The sequence below is a fragment of the Ranitomeya imitator genome, chromosome 2, assembly GCF_032444005.1.
Source record: "Ranitomeya imitator isolate aRanImi1 chromosome 2, aRanImi1.pri, whole genome shotgun sequence".
Taxonomy (NCBI): Eukaryota; Metazoa; Chordata; class Amphibia; order Anura; family Dendrobatidae; genus Ranitomeya; species Ranitomeya imitator.
In genome coordinates this window covers 775,080,565-775,103,699 of record NC_091283.1, presented here as the reverse complement: position 1 = coordinate 775,103,699, position 23,135 = coordinate 775,080,565, and the positions used below count along the sequence as shown (strand labels likewise).

Sequence of the window (23,135 nt, the reverse complement as noted above, 5' to 3'; positions counted from 1 at the left end):
GAAAAACTACTCTAAAGACAGAGTTGAAGAACACAGTGGTTGATCGAAACTAGATTTTTTGGATTGAAGCTGGACTCACTTCCTTCACAAGCTCATAATTGTATGTGCACACGTTGCGGATTGGTGTGCGGATCTTTCCACACGGTTTTTGCAAAATCCGCAAGTAAACCGCACTGCGGATTACATGCAGATTTGCTGTGGTTTTTTTGCGGATTCCACCTGTGGTTTTCTATTATGGAGCAGGCGTAAACTGCTGCGGAATCCGCACAAAGAATTGACATGCTGTGGGAAAAAAGCTGCGTTTCCGCGCATTTTTTTCAGCAGCATGTGCACTGCGGATTTTGCTTTCCATACGTTTACATGGTACCGTACAATGCATGGAAAACAGCTGCAGATCCGCAGCGTCAAATCCGCTGCGGATCCGCAATGTGTGCACATAGCCTAATACTAGCAGCAGTTATTATACATTTTTATAGCGCCATTTATTCCATGGCGCTTTACGTGTAAATACGGGGCAAATATAGACAAAATACATTAAACATGAGCAAATAAGGCACACGGGTACATAAGGAGGGAGGACCCTGCCCGCGAGGGCTCACAGTCTGCAGGGGATGAGTGAGGGTACACTAGGAGAGGGTAGGGCAGGTTGTGCGGCGGTTCAGTAAGTTCAGGATCACTGCAGGCTGTAGGCTTGTCAGTTGGAGTTAATATTAAGGTAGCATGGCCAAGCGGTCTAAGGCGCTGGAGTAAGGCTCCAGTCTTCAGAGGGGTCTCTTCATATCCCACTGCTGTAAGCATTACGAGGTCTTGATACTGAATAAATTGAGATGTTTAGAAAAATGTGATTACATTTTTTAAACATTTGCACATCAGTTACATGTCTATTGATCCTGCCATTTCCAAAATTCCACAACTCTTCCTTGATGGTGCTGCAATTTCAATGTTGACAAGTGAATTAACATGGAAATTAAAAGAAATAAAAAGCTAGTCAAGGACACTGACATTAAAGGCCCCTTCACATTAAGCGACGCTGCAGCGATACCGACAACGATCCGGATCGCTGCAGCGTCGCTGTTTGGTCGCTGGAGAGCTGTCACACAGACCGCTCTCCAGCGACCAACGATGCCGGTAACCAGGGTAAACATCGGGTAACTAAGCGCAGGGCCGCGCTTAGTAACCCGATGTTTACCCTGGATACCATGCTAAAAGTTAAAAAAAACAAACACTAGATACTTACCTACCGCTGTCTGTCCTCCAGCGCTGCGCTCTGCTTCTCTGCTCTCCTCCTGTACTGTCTGGGAGCCGGAAAGCAGAGCGGTGACGTCACCGCTCTGCTTTCCGGCTCACAGCCAGTACAGGAGGAGTGCAGAGCGCAGCGCTGGAGGACAGACAGCTGTAGGTAAGTATCTAGTGTTTATTTTTTTTTACTTTTAGCATGGTAACCAGGGTAAACATCGGGTTACTAAGCGCGGCCCTGCGCTTAGTTACCCGATGTTTACCCTGGTTACCAGTGAAGACATCGCTGGATCGGTGTCACACACGCCGATCCAGCGATGTCTCCAGGGAGTCCAGCGACGAAATAAAGTTCTGGACTTTATTCAGCGACCAACGATCTCCCAGCAGGGGCCTGATCGTTGGTCGCTGTCACACAGAACGATTTCATTAACGATATCGTTGCTACGTCACAAATAGCAACGATATCGTTAACAATATCGTTATGTGTGAAGGTACCTTTAGGATTGTCAGTGAGCCATGTAAACACGTCTTAAAAATAATTGAAAATTCTTAAAATGTAGGCTGACATTTATGCAATGTTGACAGAAGACTTCTCACATTAAGGCTATGTGCACACGTTGCGGATTTTGATGCGTTTCCGCAGCGTGGAATTGCATTAGATCGGCAGTGTAGTACACTAACAATGATAGTCAATGGGAATTTGAGAATCGCTGTGCACATGCTGCGGAAAAATCCGCGCGGATTTGCTGCGTTTTCTTCCCGCAGCATGTCAATTTTTTTTGCGGAAACGCAGCGTTTCTGCACCCATTGACTATACATTAAGTAAGGCAAATGAGCACACCAAAAAACGCATTATAATCCGCAACAAACCCGCATCAATTCTGCATTAAATCCGCAAGCATTTTGGCATGCGTTTTCTGCCAAGAGATGCAGATTCTGTGCGGAAAATTCCGCAACGTGTACACATACCCTTAAAGCCGAACACTCATTCTCCTGGACGATGCTTCAATCTTGCCAATTCCAGATCGAGAGTTGAAAGTTCTACTGCTAAGAAAAACTCCAAAGTAAGCGTTATATTGGGTTTGTCCTTCAAAAGACGCAAAAATCCGATGAACAAGTGTCCGAGGTCTATTCCGTCACCTGTGCACACGCTGATAGCACATGAAAAAATGGATGGACTTCGACCACAGAATAAACTACACTGGTACATGTGAACACCACAAACATACTACAACATGAATAGAGCAGACTGGGCAATGTTGGTGAAGATTAGTAATCTCTCTACTACTGGTGAAATGTATTACCTCTCGCCTGCCTACAGCATATCTCCTTAGATGGTTCCTCTCGTCTATTCCTAGATATCAATCTTTTTTTGCAAAGTTTTTAGAAAAAAAAAATAAAAAAAGTAAATTTCGTTTCGAACTTTCTAAAGTAATGGAAAAATAAAGGCACTATTCAGCAAATTAGAAAAAACAAAACCTTTTTGAAGCGAAGAGTTTAAGGAAAGGAAATGGCCAATAACACTGCTGTATGCGTCCACGGGCCGCCGCCGGTGCCAGAGCTTCACACTGTTTGGCCGTACCTTTAGACCATAAATTGCTTTGATGGGGAGAAAAAAAAATTGCATTTTTTTTATTCACCCTTTTGGACTTAAAAATAGGACAGAATAGGAAGGTAATATAGAAAAATTATAGAATGTGATTTTATTTTTATTAACTTTAGTGTTGCTTTATACAAAGCAATTAACTATTGTTTTGATGTTATTCAAAAACGTTGATAAGGAGCCTGTCTAGAACTTGGACCCAAATACGTGGATAAATCATGACGTTTGGAAAGAGCTACAAAAACTGGGGATCCCTCAGTATTCCTAGGCCTAGTACAAATACATGTAGACACCTTTAACAGATGGAAGATGTGCTGGTGGCTTATGCCTTTTACACAAGAACAAAGCATGACTGACCTGCAAATAATCCACTATATTCAGTAGTCCCTTTACACAAGTTTTACCAATCGTTCACACAAGGACACAGACCCTTTAATACATGACAGTATCAGCAACTCACATCACGCTAGAGAGGTTTCTCAAGGCTCTTTACTTGGAGAATAGTTACTGTATGTCCAAAAGTGGAGGCTGAAGATCAGAAAATCTGCTCATCAATAAGGTCCATGCTGTATCCTTGCCGTCCACAGGATGTCTCTGCCTACATCAGCCAGGTAAGATGTGGCGACATAGGCTCAGTCCAAACTAACGTGCATTAAAACCCCTTGGCTTGTTGCACTTTTGGATTTCTTCATCTTGTCAATAGCCTTCATTAAATCTTGCTGCTGAATTGGTCGGATCTCCTCACAGGGGCTAAAAGGAAAAAATATTTCCAGGTAATTATTTTGGACATTAATAAACGTGTGAATTTATACACTGGAATGAAATAATGTGGCTGAATAGTCAGGCTGAAAAGGCCTCAGTCTAATACTCTTATAATAAGTATGCCCACGTGTGACGAGTGTCAGAGAAGGCCGGAGGGCACAGGCAAGGGGCCAGTTTATGGCCTCTGTCATGGCTTACACCCTACAGCAATGTTCACACGCTGTGTTTTTGCTTTTTTTATGAAAGAGCTGGGTTTTACAGTATCAGCAAAGTCTGAGATTTCAGAAATTTCATGCACAGTTTTTATTCCCCGGATTGAATTGGAAAACTGCTGCATTTTTTCCCCCATAGAAAGCAATGAGTATGTGAAAAATACTCAGGTTTTGCTTAGCAAAAAAAAAGCAGGTACAGCAGGATGTGAAACCCATTTATTGTTGTGATTTTCCCAAATTTAAACAATGTCTTTGCCTCCTCTCCTGAGATAGCAATTAGTAAAGTTAAATTAAATTAGTCATATACAGTGGGGCAAAAAAGTATTTAGTCAGTCAGCAATAGTGCAAGTTCCACCACTTAAAAAGATGAGAGGCGTCTGTAATTTACATCATAGGTAGACCTCAACTATGGGAGACAAACTGAGAAAAAAAAATCCAGAAAATCACATTGTCTGTTTTTTTATCATTTTATTTGCATATTATGGTGGAAAATAAGTATTTGGTCAGAAACAAAATTTCATCTCAATACTTTGTAATACATCCTTTGTTGGCAATGACAGAGGTCAAACGTTTTCTGTAAGTCTTCACAAGGTTGCCACACACTGTTGTTGGTATGTTGGCCCATTCCTCCATGCAGATCTCCTCTAGAGCAGTGATGTTTTTGGCTTTTCGCTTGGCAACACGGACTTTCAACTCCCTCCAAAGGTTTGCTATAGGGTTGAGATCTGGAGACTGGCTAGGCCACTCCAGGACCTTGAAATGCTTCTTACGAAGCCACTCCTTCGTTGCCCTGGCGGTGTGCTTTGGATCATTGTCATGTTGAAAGACCCAGCCACGTTTCATCTTCAATGCCCTTGCTGATGGAAGGAGGTTTGCACTCAAAATCTCACGATACATGGCCCCATTCATTCTTTCATGTACCCGGATCAGTCGTCCTGGCCCCTTTGCAGAGAAACAGCCCCAAAGCATGATGTTTCCACCACCATGCTTTACAGTAGGTATGGTGTTTGATGGATGCAACTCAGTATTCTTTTTCCTCCAAACACGACAAGTTGTGTTTCTACCAAACAGTTCCAGTTTGGTTTCATCAGACCATAGGACATTCTCCCAAAACTCCTCTGGATCATCCAAATGCTCTCTAGCAAACTTCAGACGGGCCCGGACATGTACTGGCTTAAGCAGTGGGACACGTCTGGCACTGCAGGATCTGAGTCCATGGTGGCGTAGTGTGTTACTTATGGTAGGCCTTGTTACATTGGTCCCAGCTCTCTGCAGTTCATTCACTAGGTCCCCCCGCGTGGTTCTGGGATTTGTGCTCACCGTTCTTGTGATCATTCTGACCCCACGGGGTGGGATTTTGCGTGGAGCCCCAGATTGAGGGAGATTATCAGTGGTCTTGTATGTCTTCCATTTTCTAATTATTGCTCCCACTGTTGATTTCTTCACTCCAAGCTGGTTGGCTATTGCAGATTCAGTCTTCCCAGCCTGGTGCAGGGCTACAATTTTGTTTCTAGTGTCCTTTGACAGCTCTTTGGTCTTCACCATAGTGGAGTTTGGAGTCAGACTGTTTGAGGGTGTGCACAGGTGTCTTTTTATACTGATAACAAGTTTAAACAGGTGCCATTACTACAGGTAATGAGTGGAGGAAAGAGGAGACTCTTAAAGAAGAAGTTACAGGTCTGTGAGAGCCAGAAATCTTGATTGTTTGTTTCTGACCAAATACTTATTTTCCAACATAATATGCAAATAAATTGTTAAAAAAAACAGACAATGATTTTCTGGATTTTTTTTTCTCAGTTTGTCTCCCATAGTTGAGGTCTACCTATGATGTAAATTACAGACGCCTCTCATCTTTTTAAGTGGTGGAACTTGCACTATTGCTGACTGACTAAATACTTTTTTGCCCCACTGTATGTAAAATTAAACATTGGCCGACCAAGGTGTGAAACTGTACAATACCTGATCAACTCCATGGCTGACCAAAGGGTGAAAGTAATCAGTGTACTACAAACTCTGCCAATGTCTTAGGTAAACTATTGCCAACAAATTCACCTCCCCCCGCTGTTATATTTGTAAGTGTACCGTATTTTTTGGACCATAAGACGCACTTTTCCCCCAAAAAAAATATTGGGGGACAAGGGGGTGCATCTTATGGTCGCAATATACTTACAAATCCTTGCGGAGGTACTGGAGGTCCCGATGCAGCTGGTGCGGCTGTAGCTGTGCTCTGTGGTGTGGTGGTGTCGGGGTTCTGTGGTGTGGCAGCAGCGGGGTTCTGTGCTGTGTGGGGGGCTCCACCGGCATTTCGTATAAGCCCAGAAGCCCCTGCAGCTCTGTTGCTGCGATGCGGTGGCCTCTGGAAAGCTGACCGCCGGGGGCAGCACATGCTCAGATTCAAATCTTGGCAACGAAATCTCGTTGCCGAGATCTGAATCTGAGCAAGCACCGCCCCCAGCAGCCATCTTTCTGGAGGCCACCGCACGAGACTGGACCACCAAACAACCTTTGTGACTACTTCTCCACCAGTGCTGAAACCCTTCCCCGGTAAACTGAACTCGGACTGTAAAACGGACCCCCATTTGACACTTTTTTCCTCCTATTTTCCTTCTGAAAATTTGGGGTGTGTCTTATGGTCTGGTGCGTCTTATAGTCCAAAAAATACAGAATATTTTTTCATGGACTCATGAACTTTATCTTCAGAATGGACACTATTTTTTCAAACAATCTTTTACTAACAAATTGCTTTTTTTCCCCAAAGACTGTTTTATGGTTTCACACATGTCTTGTATTGGTGACCTGTGTTCACAATTCTATGGTGGAAGCAAAGCTGAACTTTGGGATCTTGAAAAACACAGCAAAACTTTTTTTTATTTTTTATAAGCAGCAACTTTACTTCCAAGAGTGCAGGTTTTGCCTGCAGCAAAAATGCAACATGTGAACTTGGCCTAAACATAACAGAGATGCAGCCTGCATTTACAGTGGAAAATGCAAAAAGGGGCACATATCGCAGCAATGTTTTAGGCTACGTTCACATTGGCGTTCCGCCAATGTGCGTCGCTGTTGCGCCGGCGACGCAGCGGCGACGCGCCCCTATGTTTAACATAGGGGACGCGTGCGTTTTTAGGGTGGCGTTTTTCGACACTCGCGTCGTTTCCGACGCTAGCGTCGGACGCAAGAAAATGCAACAAGTTGCATTTTCTGTGCATCCGATTTTGGTCAAAAAACGACGCACGCATCGCAAAACGCGCGCGTTTTTGCGTGCGTTTTTTCGTGCGTCGCGCGTTGCGTCGCCGACGCAGGGCGGCGCAACGCTAGTGTGAACGTAGCCTTAGACTGGCATATCCTTTTGCTGATGAATATGTAAGCAGAGCACCACATGAAGACCCCCCACAGGCCGCCCCGAAGCACGAGCTTATCATTAACTCAAAACTGAAAATACAGATTCAACTACAACCACAAGACGGATTTCCTCACCAGGTATCATTATAATCAGTATAACGGCACCGACCTGACACTATGTGTAAGATACCGTGCACAATCCTGCTGGCAGATTCCCATACAGCTTCCATTCCTGCCCTGTAGTGATCAGATAGATCAGTGTCGGGCAGGGAGAGAGAGAACACAGAAGTAATATAGTTCTCTCAGTGATCAGGAAGGACACCATATGACCGTTCTGCTTCATCACTAAGGAAGCCGACTGTGGACTTGTAGAGGCACACACTAGTTAGCACCACTAGTCCATACAACACGCTTTTGGCATGGGACCAGACAAAACATTACACTGCTATATTTTTGCCTATCATGTCAAAACACTTCTACTTAGGTTCGATGTTCAATGCAATTCAGTGGTCGAAACATATCAGGCCTCCTTCACACTTTTGCACAAAACATGTACAAGAACAAATGATACCGGTGTCTGTTTTTCCATCAGTGGTTTTGCTGTATGGTTAAAGGAAGAATTGAATTACAAACCTTCTCCTATACTTTGCAATGTTAAACACGTCCAGCACACGTACCATCCGGGGTTGCCATCCATGTGCTGTACGTGTTTTTCATAGACCCATAGACTTGTGTTGCCAAAAAACATGGACATGTGCATAGCAGCATAGGTTATAATGGGTACGTGTCCGATCCATGAAAAACACACGTACATGTGAAGGAGGCCTTACACGGGCAGGCCAGCACTAGCACGGGTCAGGCTCCTGTATAGAACAGGCTCACCTTTCTTCAGTGTTGGAGAGGACACTGTCCCGGACACACAGCAAAGCTGCATCTCTGCACATTTCCTTCAGGTCACTCCCAGAGAATCCCTCTGTACAGCTAGAAATCTGCACCAAATCTACATGAAGGTCCACCTACAGGAGAAGAGGGACAGACCTGGTTAGTGAAACCAGAACCCTTACACACACTATCATCTACTGTCTACATTACTTGGTTATAGACAATATCCCAGGATTGTCATTTTATAATATACACGCTACCTTGCATTGTACCAGGTCACACCTGAAGAGTGAACTTCATTGTCCACGTTACTGTAACATGTCAGTGGTGACCGGCAGAACACATCACTGAGTGGAATCAGCCAGGACGTCACTTATGATGAGGACATAATATCAGTATAACAATCATGTGGTCAAATGTAAAGTCTCAAACTTCTCTCCTGATCATGTTATCTAGATAAGAAATTTTGCTAAAAAAAAAAAAATGCTAAAAACCCCCCAAAAACGTATTAGTCACCCAGCTCTCCCCTTGTTCGCCATGCAGCAATGCTCCACCTTCTTTGGTCCAGTCTTTAGTGGGCCATGTTCAGTGCTGGACAGCGATTGGCACCTGCTGTGCGACTAGGAGCCGCGACGATCAGAAGGGGGCCAGGCGCCAGAAGATGCTGAAGCTGACCCACTGATGACCGGACCAGAAAGGGCTGTACAGTGGGACAGGCGAGAGCAGGGTGGGTTTATGTTTAAGTTCTGGGGTTTCAAATGAGACCTCAAATCATAAAAAAAATGCACATTCAACTCACAGCAAATAAACTCAATGCAAAGTGAATTTCCTAATTCTAAAGAATTTGCAGATTCAAATTGTAGAAGATTCATTCATCTCTACAACACAATTACTAATTTTTAAGGAAAAAAAGACATTTAACACAAGGTGTGGCCATTTAGGATAACCCTTTCCAGGATGACTAGCTGATCAGTGGTGAGGGCATCAATAAAGTGACTAAAGCATTACAGGTCTTCCCGCTATCAAATGTCAGTAGCAAGTGTCAGATCAGTTTCCTTTTCTTGGAAAGGGAAAGAGCTGGAAACCTCAGTTAATAGGTTACTTACATTCTCATTCCTCAGTATAAGGTTCAGGATGGCCTCTCGCTGTCTCATAGACTGGAAAGAAAGGGAAATGAAGGGAAATGAAAGCAATGTTAACAGGAGACGAGAGTGAGCGCTGTCACTTCACTATGTGAACATGAAGTCTTATATAAACGTGAAAAGTTGATTAAACTATAAGAAAAACTATTTCCTTCTAAAGTTATTTGTAGGATTTAATATTCACTCTTACTAACAGGGCAGCAAAGGCGACTGCACGGAGCATACTGTACATTTCACTCCTTGTGGAGTGTGTCAGTGACTGCCTTCTGGACATCTGTCAAGTCAGCAGTCTTCCCCATGATTGTGGAGCTACTGAAACAGACTAAGGGACCTTTATAAAACCCTTAGGAAGCCTTTACAGGTGTTTTTTTTGTTAATTATTTTAATTTACTGAGATAATGACTTTTGGGTTTTCATTGGCTGAAAGCTATAAATAAACAACGACAGAAATAATTAAACACATAAAATAGATCACTTTTTGGAAAAAAAAAAAGATATGATGTATCCATGAGAGATATTGCTATTCCCATTTCTGCCTTTCACAGCGGAGAAGAGAACCACCACAATGGTATGAGGCCGAAAGGGGTGTGCTTACAAAAAACAGCTGCAGAAATAAAAAGGAGTTCTGGAAATAGGATATGACAGCAGCCTGTGTATTCACCTCTTGCCCATGCACCCTACAATCAGATCTCAGTAATTAGAGGCAGAGGATGGCAATAACCGCGAATGATTTACAACACTCGGTAACCCCTAACTGGACAATTTATGAATGGAGGGTCAGCTACCCAAGAGATGGCTAGGAGACAAGTTCCCATGCATGAAAGCATCAATATTGAGCGATCACCCCACTGATTTAGGAGTTAACCTTCATGAGCGATTTAGGACTTGCTCTATAGCAGAGGTCCCCAACTCCAGTCCTCAAGGCCCACCAACATGTCATGTTTTCAGGATTTCCTTAGTCTTGCCCAGGTAATAATTGCATCACCTGTGCAATGCAAAGGAAATCCTGAAAACATGACCTGTTGGTGGGCCTTGAGGACTGGAGTTGGGGACCTCTGCTCTATAGGATTTTAGATTAGATACCGGCTGATTAATGTGAAACCTCGTCGGCATTCTCCTCATGATCGCAGTGTCCAGGTCCTGGGGACGGTTCGTGGCTCCCATTACAACCACCTATGTAAGAACGGAGCAAACATCATCAAAGTAATAATGACAACATGACATTGTTTTAACATTTAATAACTGGCATGAATAGTGAACAACATACATATAGACTAGCATAGAGCAAAATGATTAACAAGACCCTGGAGCAGTAGCCACATCGGTGGTCCATGACCGATGGATTAAACCAGCCATCAGGAGTGGGGAAAGATGCGGGCTCACTGTAGGAGCCCGCATCAAAGAAGGGGACACGACCTTTGACGTACATATACGTCAAAGGTCATGAGCGGGTTAAATAATTTCTTATAATTATTGCATCCACCATGATATTCATCCTTGGGTGTCCGATTTTTTAGGAGCTTACCTGACAGCTATAGTCCGTGTCCAGCCCATCCCAGAGACTCATGAACTGAGCCTTCATCATTGCCGTTGCCTCGTGATCAGTGCTTGATCGACTCCGAAGAAAAGAATCTTCATTGCAAAAAAGAAAAGTAAAGACAAACAAAAGCCGGTGAACACTAAATATTACCGTGGGATCTGAAGTTTATGCTTGTTAAGGACTTTAGAAATATATATATTACTAGTTAACATCTATAGACTAAACCCGTCACCCAGACTCACTGTCTAATGTAGTTCTGATGCTACACTGGGCTTCTTGGTTTTTTTGTGCTCAATGATGGAGCTGATGGAGGGCTTAATTTTTGTGTGTTGAGCCATAATCTTTAATTAGTATCATTTTGGGGTAAGTATACGGTCTTGATGGCCTTTTTATTCCATTTTTTTAGGGAGATGAGAAAAAAAAAAACATTAGGTGTTTGATTTTTTTTTCTAGAGTTTATTGTTTGGGCTTGTCACCATTTAAAAAACTTCAGGTTCAGTTACCTCTAAAAAAGCCTGAGCTTTACTTGCCCTCCCCAATGTCCAGCACTGTGTCTAAGCACATGCCCCGGACTCGGTTTAGCTGCCATCTCCGATGGAAAAAGTCCAGACATGGAGTGGACAGAAGCCTTCAGGAGGCCCCCTGCTGCCAAAGTATCCCATGCCACTCCAGCAATTGGAGATAGCTTTTCTATAAGAGGGGATATATAGGGAATGCAGTAAACACACCATACTGAATTTTTGTGGGATGCTTAGGTGCCTTATTAAAGCAAGAGGTCCAGCATTGAAGTTCTATTTTCATGGGCACCAACTATCATAAAACAACAAATGGAAGCATAGTCCCCTCCTGTCACCCCCATGGACACAGCACAGGCTCAGCTCCAGTAGTTATGGCGGCTGTTTGGATATCATGTAATAGGGAATTTCACCGCACATTATTGCAATTTCTCTATTATCATGTGAAGGTAAAACTGACAAATGATCAGACATTTCTATTTGCAGAATTTTTAGGGATAGAATCCTTCACCTTAGAAAAGTCTGATCGTTTGTCTGTTTCACCTTCACATGATAATAAAGAAATTGCATTTGTAAGCAATAATGTGCGGTGAAACGCCTTAGTACATGTTCCAAGGTCTAACACCTCCTACCTTCATCTGTGTGAGGACAATATCCCTCACCTGCTTGGATGTCACACGACCACTGAAGCCTTTAATAGGCTGCAGCGATTAGTGAGCAGAACGGCGCATTGCCGGTCAAGTCCAGCGGGGTGACAGGAGGAGAGTATGCCTCCATTCCTTAATTTATTATGACCCTCCCACCACCCCCCCAAAAAAAAAAAAAAACTCCATACCGAGTATATTTTTTGTATTTAACTCCTTGTAAATTCAATATATATATATATATATATATATATATATATATATATATATATATATATATATATATATATATATATCAATAGATTTGTGTGTAATATAATTTTTCTGTATCTAACGTTACAAAAAATAAATTCAATGCCAGATCACTAACAATGTGGATGGGGTTTAATAAAAATAATGCACAGGAGCATTGGAGGAATGCACGAGTTTTCTCTGTCGTACCTATTTCATCAATAAATATGATGGATGGCTGTAGCTTCACAGCCAGGGAGAACACGGCGGCAGCCAGCTTCTGGGACTCCCCATACCACTTGTCAGTGAGAGTCGATGGCTGCAGGTTGATGAAGCGACATCCGGCTTCCTTAGCTGTTGCTTTAGCGATGAGCGTCTTACCACATCCTGGTGGTCCGTAAAGCAGCACACCTATAGAAGAAGTGACGGACACGACATTAACAAAAGCCATACAGTACAACGCAGCAGACATCTACAACCACATGCTTGATGGACAGGAAAGTAAAACCTGCTAGTCGTGGTCACAATACCGGTCATAAAAAAAAATCATCCTACTAATTAGCCAAAGAAAATTGCATAAGATTTAGTAATCTGGGGTTAATTTTCTGCTAAACAATAGGCGTCTGTCCTGCCAGCATTTGTTATCCTCCACAGGATATGGCTCTTCTCTTCTCCATTTGGCAGAGGATCAGATGGATTTGAGTCTTACTTTTAGGCAATTCATTCCAAGAATTAAAACTTCTGAGTAGAGAGCAGCCCCTACTTAAAGAGGATAAGACTTATCCTGTTCAAGAGAATTAAATGGTTTCATATGGAAGAGGATTTTTTTTTTTAGATTTTTTTTGGGGGGACTGAGGAAGCTCATGTATTCAAAGTCTCCCTCACCGCAGTCAGCAGGGGCTCCTGCAATCTGAAAGTGAACCTAGTAATTCTTTGGAGGAATCTACAGTAAGAGAATGCCATCTTACACTACAGACACACTTCTTAGGAGTTGTGGGAATCTTATGTAATCATTGCAGTGTAGAATATTAGGCCTGCGGATTGTCAGACCGGGCTCGAGAATATTCTACGCCCAGAGAGTTGTACTCGGCAATCTCTGGCAAGTCTATAGAGAATGAATGGAGCTGATGCTCGCATGCATGGCTACCCCTCCATTCCAATGGTGCGTCAAACTGCTACCAATATGCAAGTTATCACCAATCCTGTGAAAATTAGTTAAGTTTTAAAAAGGGCTTAGTCGTAAAAATGCCTGAGTCATCAAAGCTTTTACACCAGAATTCTGGGGTAAAAATTTTAGAAAAGTTGCAAAATTTGGGCACACTGTGAGGGGCGTTCTCAAGCCATTTTCGATCACCAACAAAGTGGGTGGCGCTGGGGAAGACGAGGCAACCCCTGCTTAAGATATTCATGATGAGCGGTGGCATCAGATAGGTCACAAACCTTACTCCAGTAAGGACTAGAATAAGATTTTTGGAAAGGCGAACATGGAGGTGCATGCCACTTTTTAGACACTGACAACCCACGTCACGGGTCTTCACACTTGCCAGTCTTACTCTGAGGATATGTGCACACGTTCAGGATTGCATCAGGATTTGGTCAGGATTTTTCATCAGTATTTGTAGCCAAAACCAGGAGTGGAACAATTAGAGGAAAAGTATAATAGAAACATATGCACCACTTCTGCATTTATCACCCACTCCTGGTTTTGGCTACAAATACTGACATAAAATCCTAACCAAATCCTGATGCAATCCTGAACGTGTGCACATACCCTAACAGCAAAAACCACAAAAGGAGGAAAAATAGAGGAATCCCCCCGCCTCCCCCCCACATACACACTATTCTAGAGATAAAAAAAAAAAAAAAAAAAAAAAAAAAAACACAGGCAAAGGTGCTACCATGGGTTGCCAGCTTAAGTATTGTGGCCATAATATTAACTAATACCTTACATATTTTGATATGTTCTTGTGCACTTTATTTTTACTTTTTGAGGTGCAGTTGGGCACAGATGGCTCTAAGTTGTGGCCTCTGTTCACACAGGAGGCATTACAGTTAGCACTGATCAGCCCGCCACATGGTGTTACTAATAGGCTAGGATCCAGTTGCTGTGCATACTCTGTGTGAACACTGCTGCAGATTATTTGTTTGCACTGTTGTGCCAAGCGGCCAATCCCTGATTGTAGGGCGGCTGTCTTATTTGGTATTACCGCACCTGTGTAGTCGCCATCTTTACTTGGGCCCGCTGCATCATGATAGTACATTTGATTTGAGGCCTAGACAGGTAAGCATTAGTGATGAGCGAATATACTCGTTACTCGAGATTTCTTGAGCACGCTCGGGGGTCCTACGAGTATTTTTAGTGCTCGGAGATTTAGTTTTTCTTGCCGCAGCTGAATGATTTACATGTTAGCCAGCATAAGTACATGTGGGGGTTGTCTGGTTGCTAGGGAATCCCCACATGTACTTATGCTGGCTAACAGATGTAAATCATTCAGCTGCGGCAAGAAAAACAATCTCCGAGCACTAAAAAATACTCGGAGGACCCCCGAGCGTGCTCGAGAAATCTCGAGTAACGAGTATATTCGCTCATCACTAGTAAGCATCTTTGCCTGTTTTCTCTAGAATAGTGGAGGTTTTTTCCTCCTTTTGTGGTTTTTACATTATAGAATAATAGGGACTCTTACATGTTAGACCCATTATACTAGCTCTATATTTGTTATCTTCTGAATTTTGCAGCCCATTCTTTGACCGTTCCCTAGGTGACATTTGAGTTTTCCTTCTTGATGTACACCTCATTTTCATGGTTCTTTTGATTAACAAAATTTACTTTTTACATTCATGAAGTCAGCAGTCCATCTTTTTCTAGTTTGATAATACTTATGGCCGACCTGAGGGTCTATTTCCAAGTCTCAGGCTGCCTTTGTAACACACATTGGCACCCAGCAATCTCATGACAGGATGTCCACGAACTGACAAAGAGCCCCATCGTCTGTAACTAACATCTTAGATGCCACAGTCACTATTGACATTGAAGGGGTTAATCAGTCAGCACTGGATGTAAGCTGTATAATACAGTCGGCATGTGTTGTTGATGCAGCAGGAAACTCTCTGGCCGTTAGAACGCCGTAATTGGAAGCGAATTGAGCGGACCTAAGTGGGATGAGGTTACGTAAAAGGTGAACATGTAACAAAACCACACACCGCAATACAGTTCACGACTGGTACCTTTGGGAGGTTGAAGAAGTCTTGAATTCTCAAATAAATGCTTCTTCCTTATTGGGAGAATTACTGTGTCTTTCAGGTCTGTAATAACTTCGTCGAGGCCAGCAATGTCACTCCATGTCACCTGATTGGAGAAATGATCTACAAGTGAGTGAAAACCGTGCGTGTGCGTGTGTGCAGGGCTGTAGAGTCAAAGTCGCAGCCCAATTTGTTGGAGTCGGAGTGATGGAAATTGAGGAGTCGGAGGTTTGGCTTACTGTGTGGGTCTCGTTCACCCTCCCTGGGTCCAGCATCGAGTCTCCGCTGTTGCTGCAGATGTCTGATTGTCTGCAGCCAATAAATGAGCTCAGTAGCTATACCTGAATACATGGCACAAACTGCTGAGCTCACCGATTAGCTGCATGGGTGGAAACTTTAAGCTGGCAAGTTAAGAACAGTTTAAAGAAGAAAAAAAAATGCGGCCAGAGACATAGGTATTCCAAAAGTATAAAACTCCTCTAAATATGCATATAAAAAAATTAAACCCACTATATATTTATGATTGTTTCTTTTATGACAAAAATTAAAAAGCTGTAACATGTTCTCATCCCTGCATAGAGAACAATCTGTGTATTCATATCTTATGTTTATGTATATTTTGTGGATTTCCTTCTAAGTGAAAGCCCAGAAGAAAAAAAAAAAAACATTCTTGCATGTAGTGCAAATCCAAAGCAACCTTACATTTCAAATACTATTTTCTTAGAATTGTCCCGAGTCAAATAAGTATCTATGGACAAGAACTAAAATACTGCTAGGATTCGATTAACATCTTTGGGAGCAGGGAAAAAAAAAAAAAAAAAAAAAAAGAATGATACTGGTGTATCTCTTACCTGCATACTAAGAGGATCGACAAGATGGGCTGCAATGCTCATCTCATATTCTGTTAGCTTCACATTCTTCACGCCGATCTGTCTCATCAACTTCTCAGCCTGAACAACAAAAACATGAGAAAGTAGTAATGATTCCAATAAAACCTTCTAAAAAAATAAGTGTCTCACACAGTAGAAGGAAGATGCTTTTATTTGGGTTTTATAAAATTCCATATGGATAATCATTGTTTCCATTGCGCTAGTCCAACTTTTAAGATATCGGGGTTGCTTCGGTACAACGTTCACACGTTCAGTATTTTACATCAGTATTTGTAGCCAAAACCAGGAGAGGAACAATCAGAGGAAAAGTATAATAGAAACACGTCACCACTTCTGGATTTTTCACCCTCTCCTGGTTTAAAGCTCACCAAATACTGAATGTGTGAACGTGGCCTCACAACTATGATCTGAACAGATGACCAGAATAGGGTGCAGCGGATCTAGAAAGGAGTAGTGAAGCCAATAGAGCAAATACTATATATCACAAGTAGTGATAAGGGAACTTGCTTGGATAAGGTGTTATCTGAGCATGCTCGGGTGCTAACCGAGTGACTTCGGCATGCTCGATTAATATGTACAAGTGCCTGCTGCTTCATGTCTTGCGGCTGTTCGACAGCTGCAGCACATACAGGGATTGCCCGGAGACACTCTGCTAGAACCCGAGCATGGTTGGATAACACCTTATCTGAGCACGTTCGCTCATCACTAATAAGCACTGCGCAAAGAGACGCAAATGTGCATCTGTAACGTGGCATATCCATACACCATGCAAGAAACGTCTGAGGACTGGGAGTCCATCTGCTACAACAATCTGGAGAACAGTGGGGCCCATGAATCCAGGCACAACTGAGATTAAAAGGTCGGCATTTTTGTTGTGAATTTCGGATGCAGCCTCCATAGGAGTCAATGGAGAATGACTGACCCTTACCTGCTTCTGGGCTTCGATTTTCTGTTTCCTAGTTGGATCGATAGCATCTACCATCCATTTAATGGTAAAATAGGTGACAGCACCAAATATTGTCAACCTGAAGATGAGACCAACAACTTCATTTCTGCTTAGAGGGCGAGAAAAGGCTTCTGGATGGACCATTTTCTGAAACAGAAGAAGTGTTTAATTATTTTACTCTGGGAAAAAAAATACAAAAAGTAAAAGGAGTTATCTTGATCTTTTCTCTTCCACAGGGCTAAACACAAGCAGATGTCATGCTGATTGACAGCCGTCTCCCCGATGGCTAACAATGCAGGCACGCATGGTCAGCGCGATTTACATTACCTGAAAGAACGCTGCAAGTGATCCTGGTCTGGGTAGAGTTGAGTGAATATGTTTGGAATCAGTCGCCGACTCGGAATTTGTCATATTCGTGCCGAATTTATGTTTGATGATCGATTCAGAAAACATTCAGTCATTACTACTCCCATTGACTACAATGACGTTCGGTGAATATTGTAAATACAATATTCGCCGCCGATTGTAATCGGATCTGAATTTTTAAAACTTTGCTGAACTCTAGTCACCAGCAGACGTCTCTCAGTATGCGGCTCATGTATGTATATCGCAGTAACTCCACGCCGGCGCTGTTAGGCTGCCTTCACACGTTCAGTATTTGGTCAGTATTTGACCTCAGTATCTGTAAGCCAAAACCAGGAGTGGAACAATCAGAGGAGAAGTATAATAGAAACATATGCACCACGTCTGTATTTATCACCCACTGCTGGTTTTGGCTTACAAATACTGAGGTAAAATACTGACCAAATGCTGAACGTGTGAACGGGGCCTTATACCGGGAGGAACCAGCTGTTATTCAACATGAGGTCATCAGCGACACCTCGTCCACAGAGCAGAGCGGAGAAGAAGCAACTTGCTGGACAGCGACATTGTCAGGTCTCATACGTGACGCTGTATGTGGGGAGACACAGATAGCGGACGGGCGTTTGGCTTCCGGCCACCTCCACGCTGACAGCTCTCCCTGTATGCAGATGTAGCCGTCAATCAGCTCTGCGGGCAGGGAACCATGACCTATAGACCTTGACCTCAATCACACCGTTGCTGAGAGAGTTCTACACCATAAAACAGAACCATATTGTACAATTAATTGGAGACCAGTATGGTTCTGGGAGAGGTGCGCACCACAGGGCAAGCCCACGTATAGGATAGCATTCACCCGGAAAATGATTGTGTGTCATTGATCGGACTTAGTATGAGTAAACTGATTCCGCTGTATAGACTTTTGCTTAAGAGGCCGTCCACACAGGACTGATACTCTGCGCAGGTTTCCTGTCCGGTCCCCCATGCCCTCTTACCTGGCATCATCCACGTATTCATGAGGAAATTCCCTGCCTAACCAGCCATGTATAATGTGTGTCTGTAGAAATGAGGTATAAAACAAGCATTTATATAGTCCCTGTTTGCTATGGTAATTAGGGCTCTGACTAGTAGATGGGGGGTTAATTGTCCCAGACAAGTCACCCCTCTTCCCATGTTGTTATGTCGCCCCTGTGGGGGTGATAATTTCCAGGAGTGATTTTCCTCGCCAGCTCATGCATCTCACGCACCGTGTATTTTAGCGGCGTCACTAGTCGGGTGTACGCTCCCCAGGTTCTGAGGCGCACTGAGAATGATCGGACATGTGCAGACGCTGGGTGTCCGGTTCCCTGGCTTAAAAGGCGCGTATTTAATTAGCATTTTTCTGATCTTTTTTTACTCAATAATCCTGATCTTGTTAATAGTTATACATTGTTTTGATTATCATTTAGACAAATATAGATCAAAATGTATTTCCAAGAGATGTCCTCATTGCAGGGAGAAAAGAATGTTTGGAGGTTTGTACTTTTCTACCACTTGTTTCAAGGATATATAGAATGAGCCTGAGACCTTGGAATTACACAGGACTTGTGTTAGATAACAGGTGCAATGACAGCGTCCTATCTTCTGTATGACGGCTAACAAGCCGAGCTCATTACACATAGATTTTAACCAATAAGAAATAGACATACCGGTATACACTGCTCAAAAAAACAAACAACACTAAAGGTACCATCACATTAAGCGACGCTGCAGCGATATAGACAACGATGCCGATCGCTGCAGCGTCGCTGTTTAGTCGCTAGAGAGCTGTCACACAGACAGCTCTCCTGCGACCAACGATGCCGAAGTCCCCAGTAACCAGGGTAAACATCAAGTTACTAAGCGCAAGGCCGCCCTTAGTAACCCGATGTTTACCCTGGTTACCATTGTAAATGTAAAAAAAAAAAAAAAAAACACTACATACTTACATTCCTGTGTGTAACGTCCCCCGGCGTCAGCTTCCCTGCACTGTGTAAGCGCCGGCCGTAAAGCAGAGCAGTGACGTCACCGCTGTGCTCTGCTTTACGGCCATCCGGCGCTGACACAGTGCAGTGAAGCTGACAGCGGGGAACGCGACAGACACCGGAATGTAAGTATGTAGTGTTTTTTTTTTTTTTTTACATTAACAATGGTAACCAGGGTAAATATCGGGTTACTAAGCGCGGCCCTGCGCTTAGTAACCCGATATTTACCCTGGTTACAAGTGAACACATCGCTGGATCGGCGTCACACACGCCGATTCAGCGATGTCTGCAGGGAGTCCAGCGACCAAATAAAGTTCTGGACTTCTAGCTCTGACCAGCGATCTCACAGCAGGATCCTGATCGCTGCTGCGTGTCAAACACAACGATATCGCTATCCAGGACGCTGCAACGTCACGGATCGCTAGTGATATCGTTCTAAAGTTGCTCAGTGTGAAGGTACCTTTAAACAGCACATTGTAACTCCAATTACACTTCTGTGAAATCAACCGGCCCAGTTACGAAGCACCGACAAAATAAATTCCTCCTGCTGTTGTGCTAATGGACCAGACAAAAGGTAGAAATGATCGGCAAGTAGCACCACAACCCCTGTAAAGGAGTGATGGTGCAGGGGGTGACCACAGACCAGTCTCTGTTCTCATCTTTTTGGCTATTTTGGTCACTTTTGCATTATGTAATTACTGTCACCCCTAGAGCCAATGTTTACAACCCACACAAGTGGCTCAGGTAGTGCAGCTCAACCGGGATGGCACATCAATGCCAGCTGTGGCAAGGTTTGCTGTGTGTCAGCGTAGTGTCCAAAGCATGGAGTAGATACCAGGAGACTGGCCAGGACACCAGGAGATGTGGAGGGGACCGTAGGAGGGCAACAACCAAGCAGCAGGACCGCTACCTCAGCCTTTGTGCAAGAACAGGAGGAGAACTGCCAGAGCCCTGCAAAATGACCTTCAGCAGGCCACAAATGTGCATGTGTCTGCTCATACTGTCAGAAACAGACTCCATGAGGATGGTCTGAGTGCCCGATGTCCACAACAGGCTGTTGTGCTTACAGCCTAACACCGTGCAGGGCAATTGGCATTTGCTAGAGAACACCAATGGCAGATTGGACACTGGCGCCCTGTGCTCTGAACGGATGAGAGCAGGTTCACACTGAGCACATGTGACAGACGTGACAGAGTCTGGAGCCACCGTGGAGAGCGATCTGCTGCCTGCAACATCCTTCAGCATGACCGGTTTGGCAGTGGGTCAGTAATGGGCAGCACGGTGGCGCAGTGGTTAGCACAGCAGCCTTGCAGCGCTGGGGTCCTAGGTTCTAATCCCACTCAGGACAACATCTGCAAAGAGTTTGTATGTTCTCTCCGTGTTTGCGTGGGTTTCCTCCGGGCACTCCGGTTTCCTCCCACATTCCAAAGACATACTGATAGGGAATCTAGATTGTGAGCCCCATCTGGGACAGTGATGATAATGTGTGCAAAATGTAAAGCGCTGCGGAATATGTTAGCGCTATATAAAAATAAAGATTATTATTATTATTATTAATGGTGTGGGGTGGCATTTCTTTGGAGGGCGCTCAGCCCTCCATGTGCTCGCCAGAGGTAGCCTGACTGCCATTAGGTACCGAGATGAGATCCTCAGACCCCTTGTGAGACCATATGCTGGTGCGGTTGGCCCTGGGTTCCTCCTAATGCAGGACAATGACAGACCTCATGTGGCTGGAGTGTGTCAGCAGTTCCTGCAAGATGAAGGCATTGACGCTATGGACTGGCCCGCCCGTTCCCCAGACCTGAATCCGATTGAACACATCTGGGACATCATGTCTCGCTCCATCTACCAACGTCAAGTTGCACCACAGACTGTCCAGGAGTTGGTGGATGCTTTAGTCCAGGTCTGGGAGATCGCTGAGAAGACCATCCTCCGCCTCATCAGGAGCATGCCCAGGCGTTGTAGGGAGGTCATACAGGCACGTGGAGGCCACACACACTACTGAGCACCATTTCCTTGTCATGAAGCATTTTCACTGAAGTCGGACCAGCCTGTAACTTTATTTCCCACTTTGATTTTGAGCATTATTCATAATCCAGACCTCCGTGGGATATTCATTTTGATTGACATCGGTCATTTTTATGTTTTATTGTTCTCAACACACAAAGATTTGCATCTGGTACACTCCATTCAGTGACCTGTAGCTGTGGGATCTTAGTGTTCCCTTTGAGCCACTTATATTCTATGAAGAGTGCGGTGCTGTGTACGTCAGACAGCGCTGGTGACCGACGCCTCATCCGCTTGCTGGAGGATAAGAACAAGCCACTACCATGAGTCCGATAATTCTGAGCCGGGGAGATACTTTATCTAACAATCCTAAGAAAGGTTTTTCAGACTTTGGTTGGGATGTTGCAGGTTGTACGGCCGCCTATATACAGAACGAGGCGCTGCCGGCATCACACAGGAGCAGGGGTCATAGGGCAACACAGAGAGGGGTCTCCTCTGACAGCAGACCCTCCAGCACATGAGGATCAGGCATACCGACACCAGACATGTCCGACCTCAGGCAAAGCACTGGTGCTGGACATGAGGGCGCAGCAGCGGCCATTCTGTAAGGTCCGTGTAGCTGAGAAGCCTCCAGTGTCTGCACCTGATGGCGCCTGTGCAGCCAGGACGAGGCATGGCCGCCCCATACAACGCTATGCCTGTGCGCCCGGCATCCTGTGACCTTCCCAGCACACTGCCCTCTATGCCGCCTCTCGGGCTGGGACACCGCTCACTCCCCACACTGGGAGCCGGTAATAACGGGAGCCATGACCGGAGGACAGGACTCCCGCCCGCCGGACACAAGCGCCACTCACCGGCTCGATGACACTGCCGCTCCAGGAAGTGAAACCCAAGAGCAGCGGCTTCACATGGCAGCGTCAGGCGTGCAGCTGCTCGTGACGTCACCGGAAGGGGCGGGGCATCACCTACTACTTACCCGAAACCAGGAAGCAGCGCTGTAGTATGTGCTGAGAGCTCAGCGTCAGGAGGAACCGCGAGAGGGCGGAGCGTGGGGGAGCAGGAGGCCCCAGAGAGGGCGGAGCGTGGGGGGAGCAGGAGACCCCAGAGAGGGCGGAGCGTGGGGGAGCAGGAGACCCCAGAGAGGGCGGAGCGTGGGGGGAAGCAGGAAACCCCAGAGAGGGCTGAGCGTGGGGGGAGCAGGAGACCCCAGAGAGGGCTGAGCGTGGGGGGAAGCAGGAGACCCCAGAGAGGGCGGAACAGGAGACCCCAGAGAGGGCGGAGCGTGGGGGAGCAGGAGGCCCCAGAGAGGGCGGAGCGTGGGGGGAGCAGGAGACCCTAGAGAGGGCGGAGCCTGGGGGAGCAGGAGACCCCAGAGAGGGCGGAGCGTGGGGGAGCAGGAGACCCCAGAGAGGGCTGAGCAGGAGACCCCAGAGAGGGCGGAGCGTGGGGGGAAGCAGGAGACCCCAGAGAGGGCTGAGCGTGGGGGGAGCAGGAGACCCCAGAGAGGGCGGAGCGTGGGGGGAGCAGGAGACCCCAGAGAGGGCTGAGCGTGGGGGAGCAGGAGACCCCAGAGAGGGCGGAGC

General features: G+C 45.0%; 1 protein-coding gene across 1 annotated transcript; it reads right to left on the bottom strand.

Annotated features, from left to right (window-relative positions):
• Nucleotides 1–2,922: 2,922 nt before the first annotated feature.
• On the bottom strand, nucleotides 2,923–22,519 carry ATAD1 (ATPase family AAA domain containing 1). The gene is made up of 10 exons (XM_069753522.1): nucleotides 22,407–22,519; nucleotides 17,165–17,329; nucleotides 16,198–16,296; nucleotides 15,332–15,452; nucleotides 12,317–12,517; nucleotides 10,702–10,808; nucleotides 10,260–10,349; nucleotides 9,141–9,191; nucleotides 8,035–8,168; nucleotides 2,923–3,589 (listed from the first exon to the last, which is right to left on the bottom strand). Exons 2-10 carry the CDS (start codon nucleotides 17,324–17,326, stop codon nucleotides 3,472–3,474), a joined length of 1,083 nt encoding a protein of 360 aa, XP_069609623.1. The 5' UTR covers nucleotides 17,327–17,329; nucleotides 22,407–22,519; the 3' UTR covers nucleotides 2,923–3,471.
• Nucleotides 22,520–23,135: the final 616 nt, after the last annotated feature.

Bases quoted from the DNA above. Each gene is read 5' to 3' on its own strand.
- ATAD1 (XM_069753522.1), bottom strand. From the start codon at position 17,326: ATGGTCCATCCAGAAGCCTTTTCTCGCCCTCTAAGCAGAAATGAAGTT. The intron at 8,169-9,140 runs GTAAGTAACCTA...CTTCTCCTGTAG, and splicing joins TTATACTGAGGAATGAGAAT to GTGGACCTTCATGTAGATTT. The intron at 3,590-8,034 runs GTGAGCCTGTTC...TTTTCCTTTTAG, and splicing joins CTCTCCAACACTGAAGAAAG to CCCCTGTGAGGAGATCCGAC.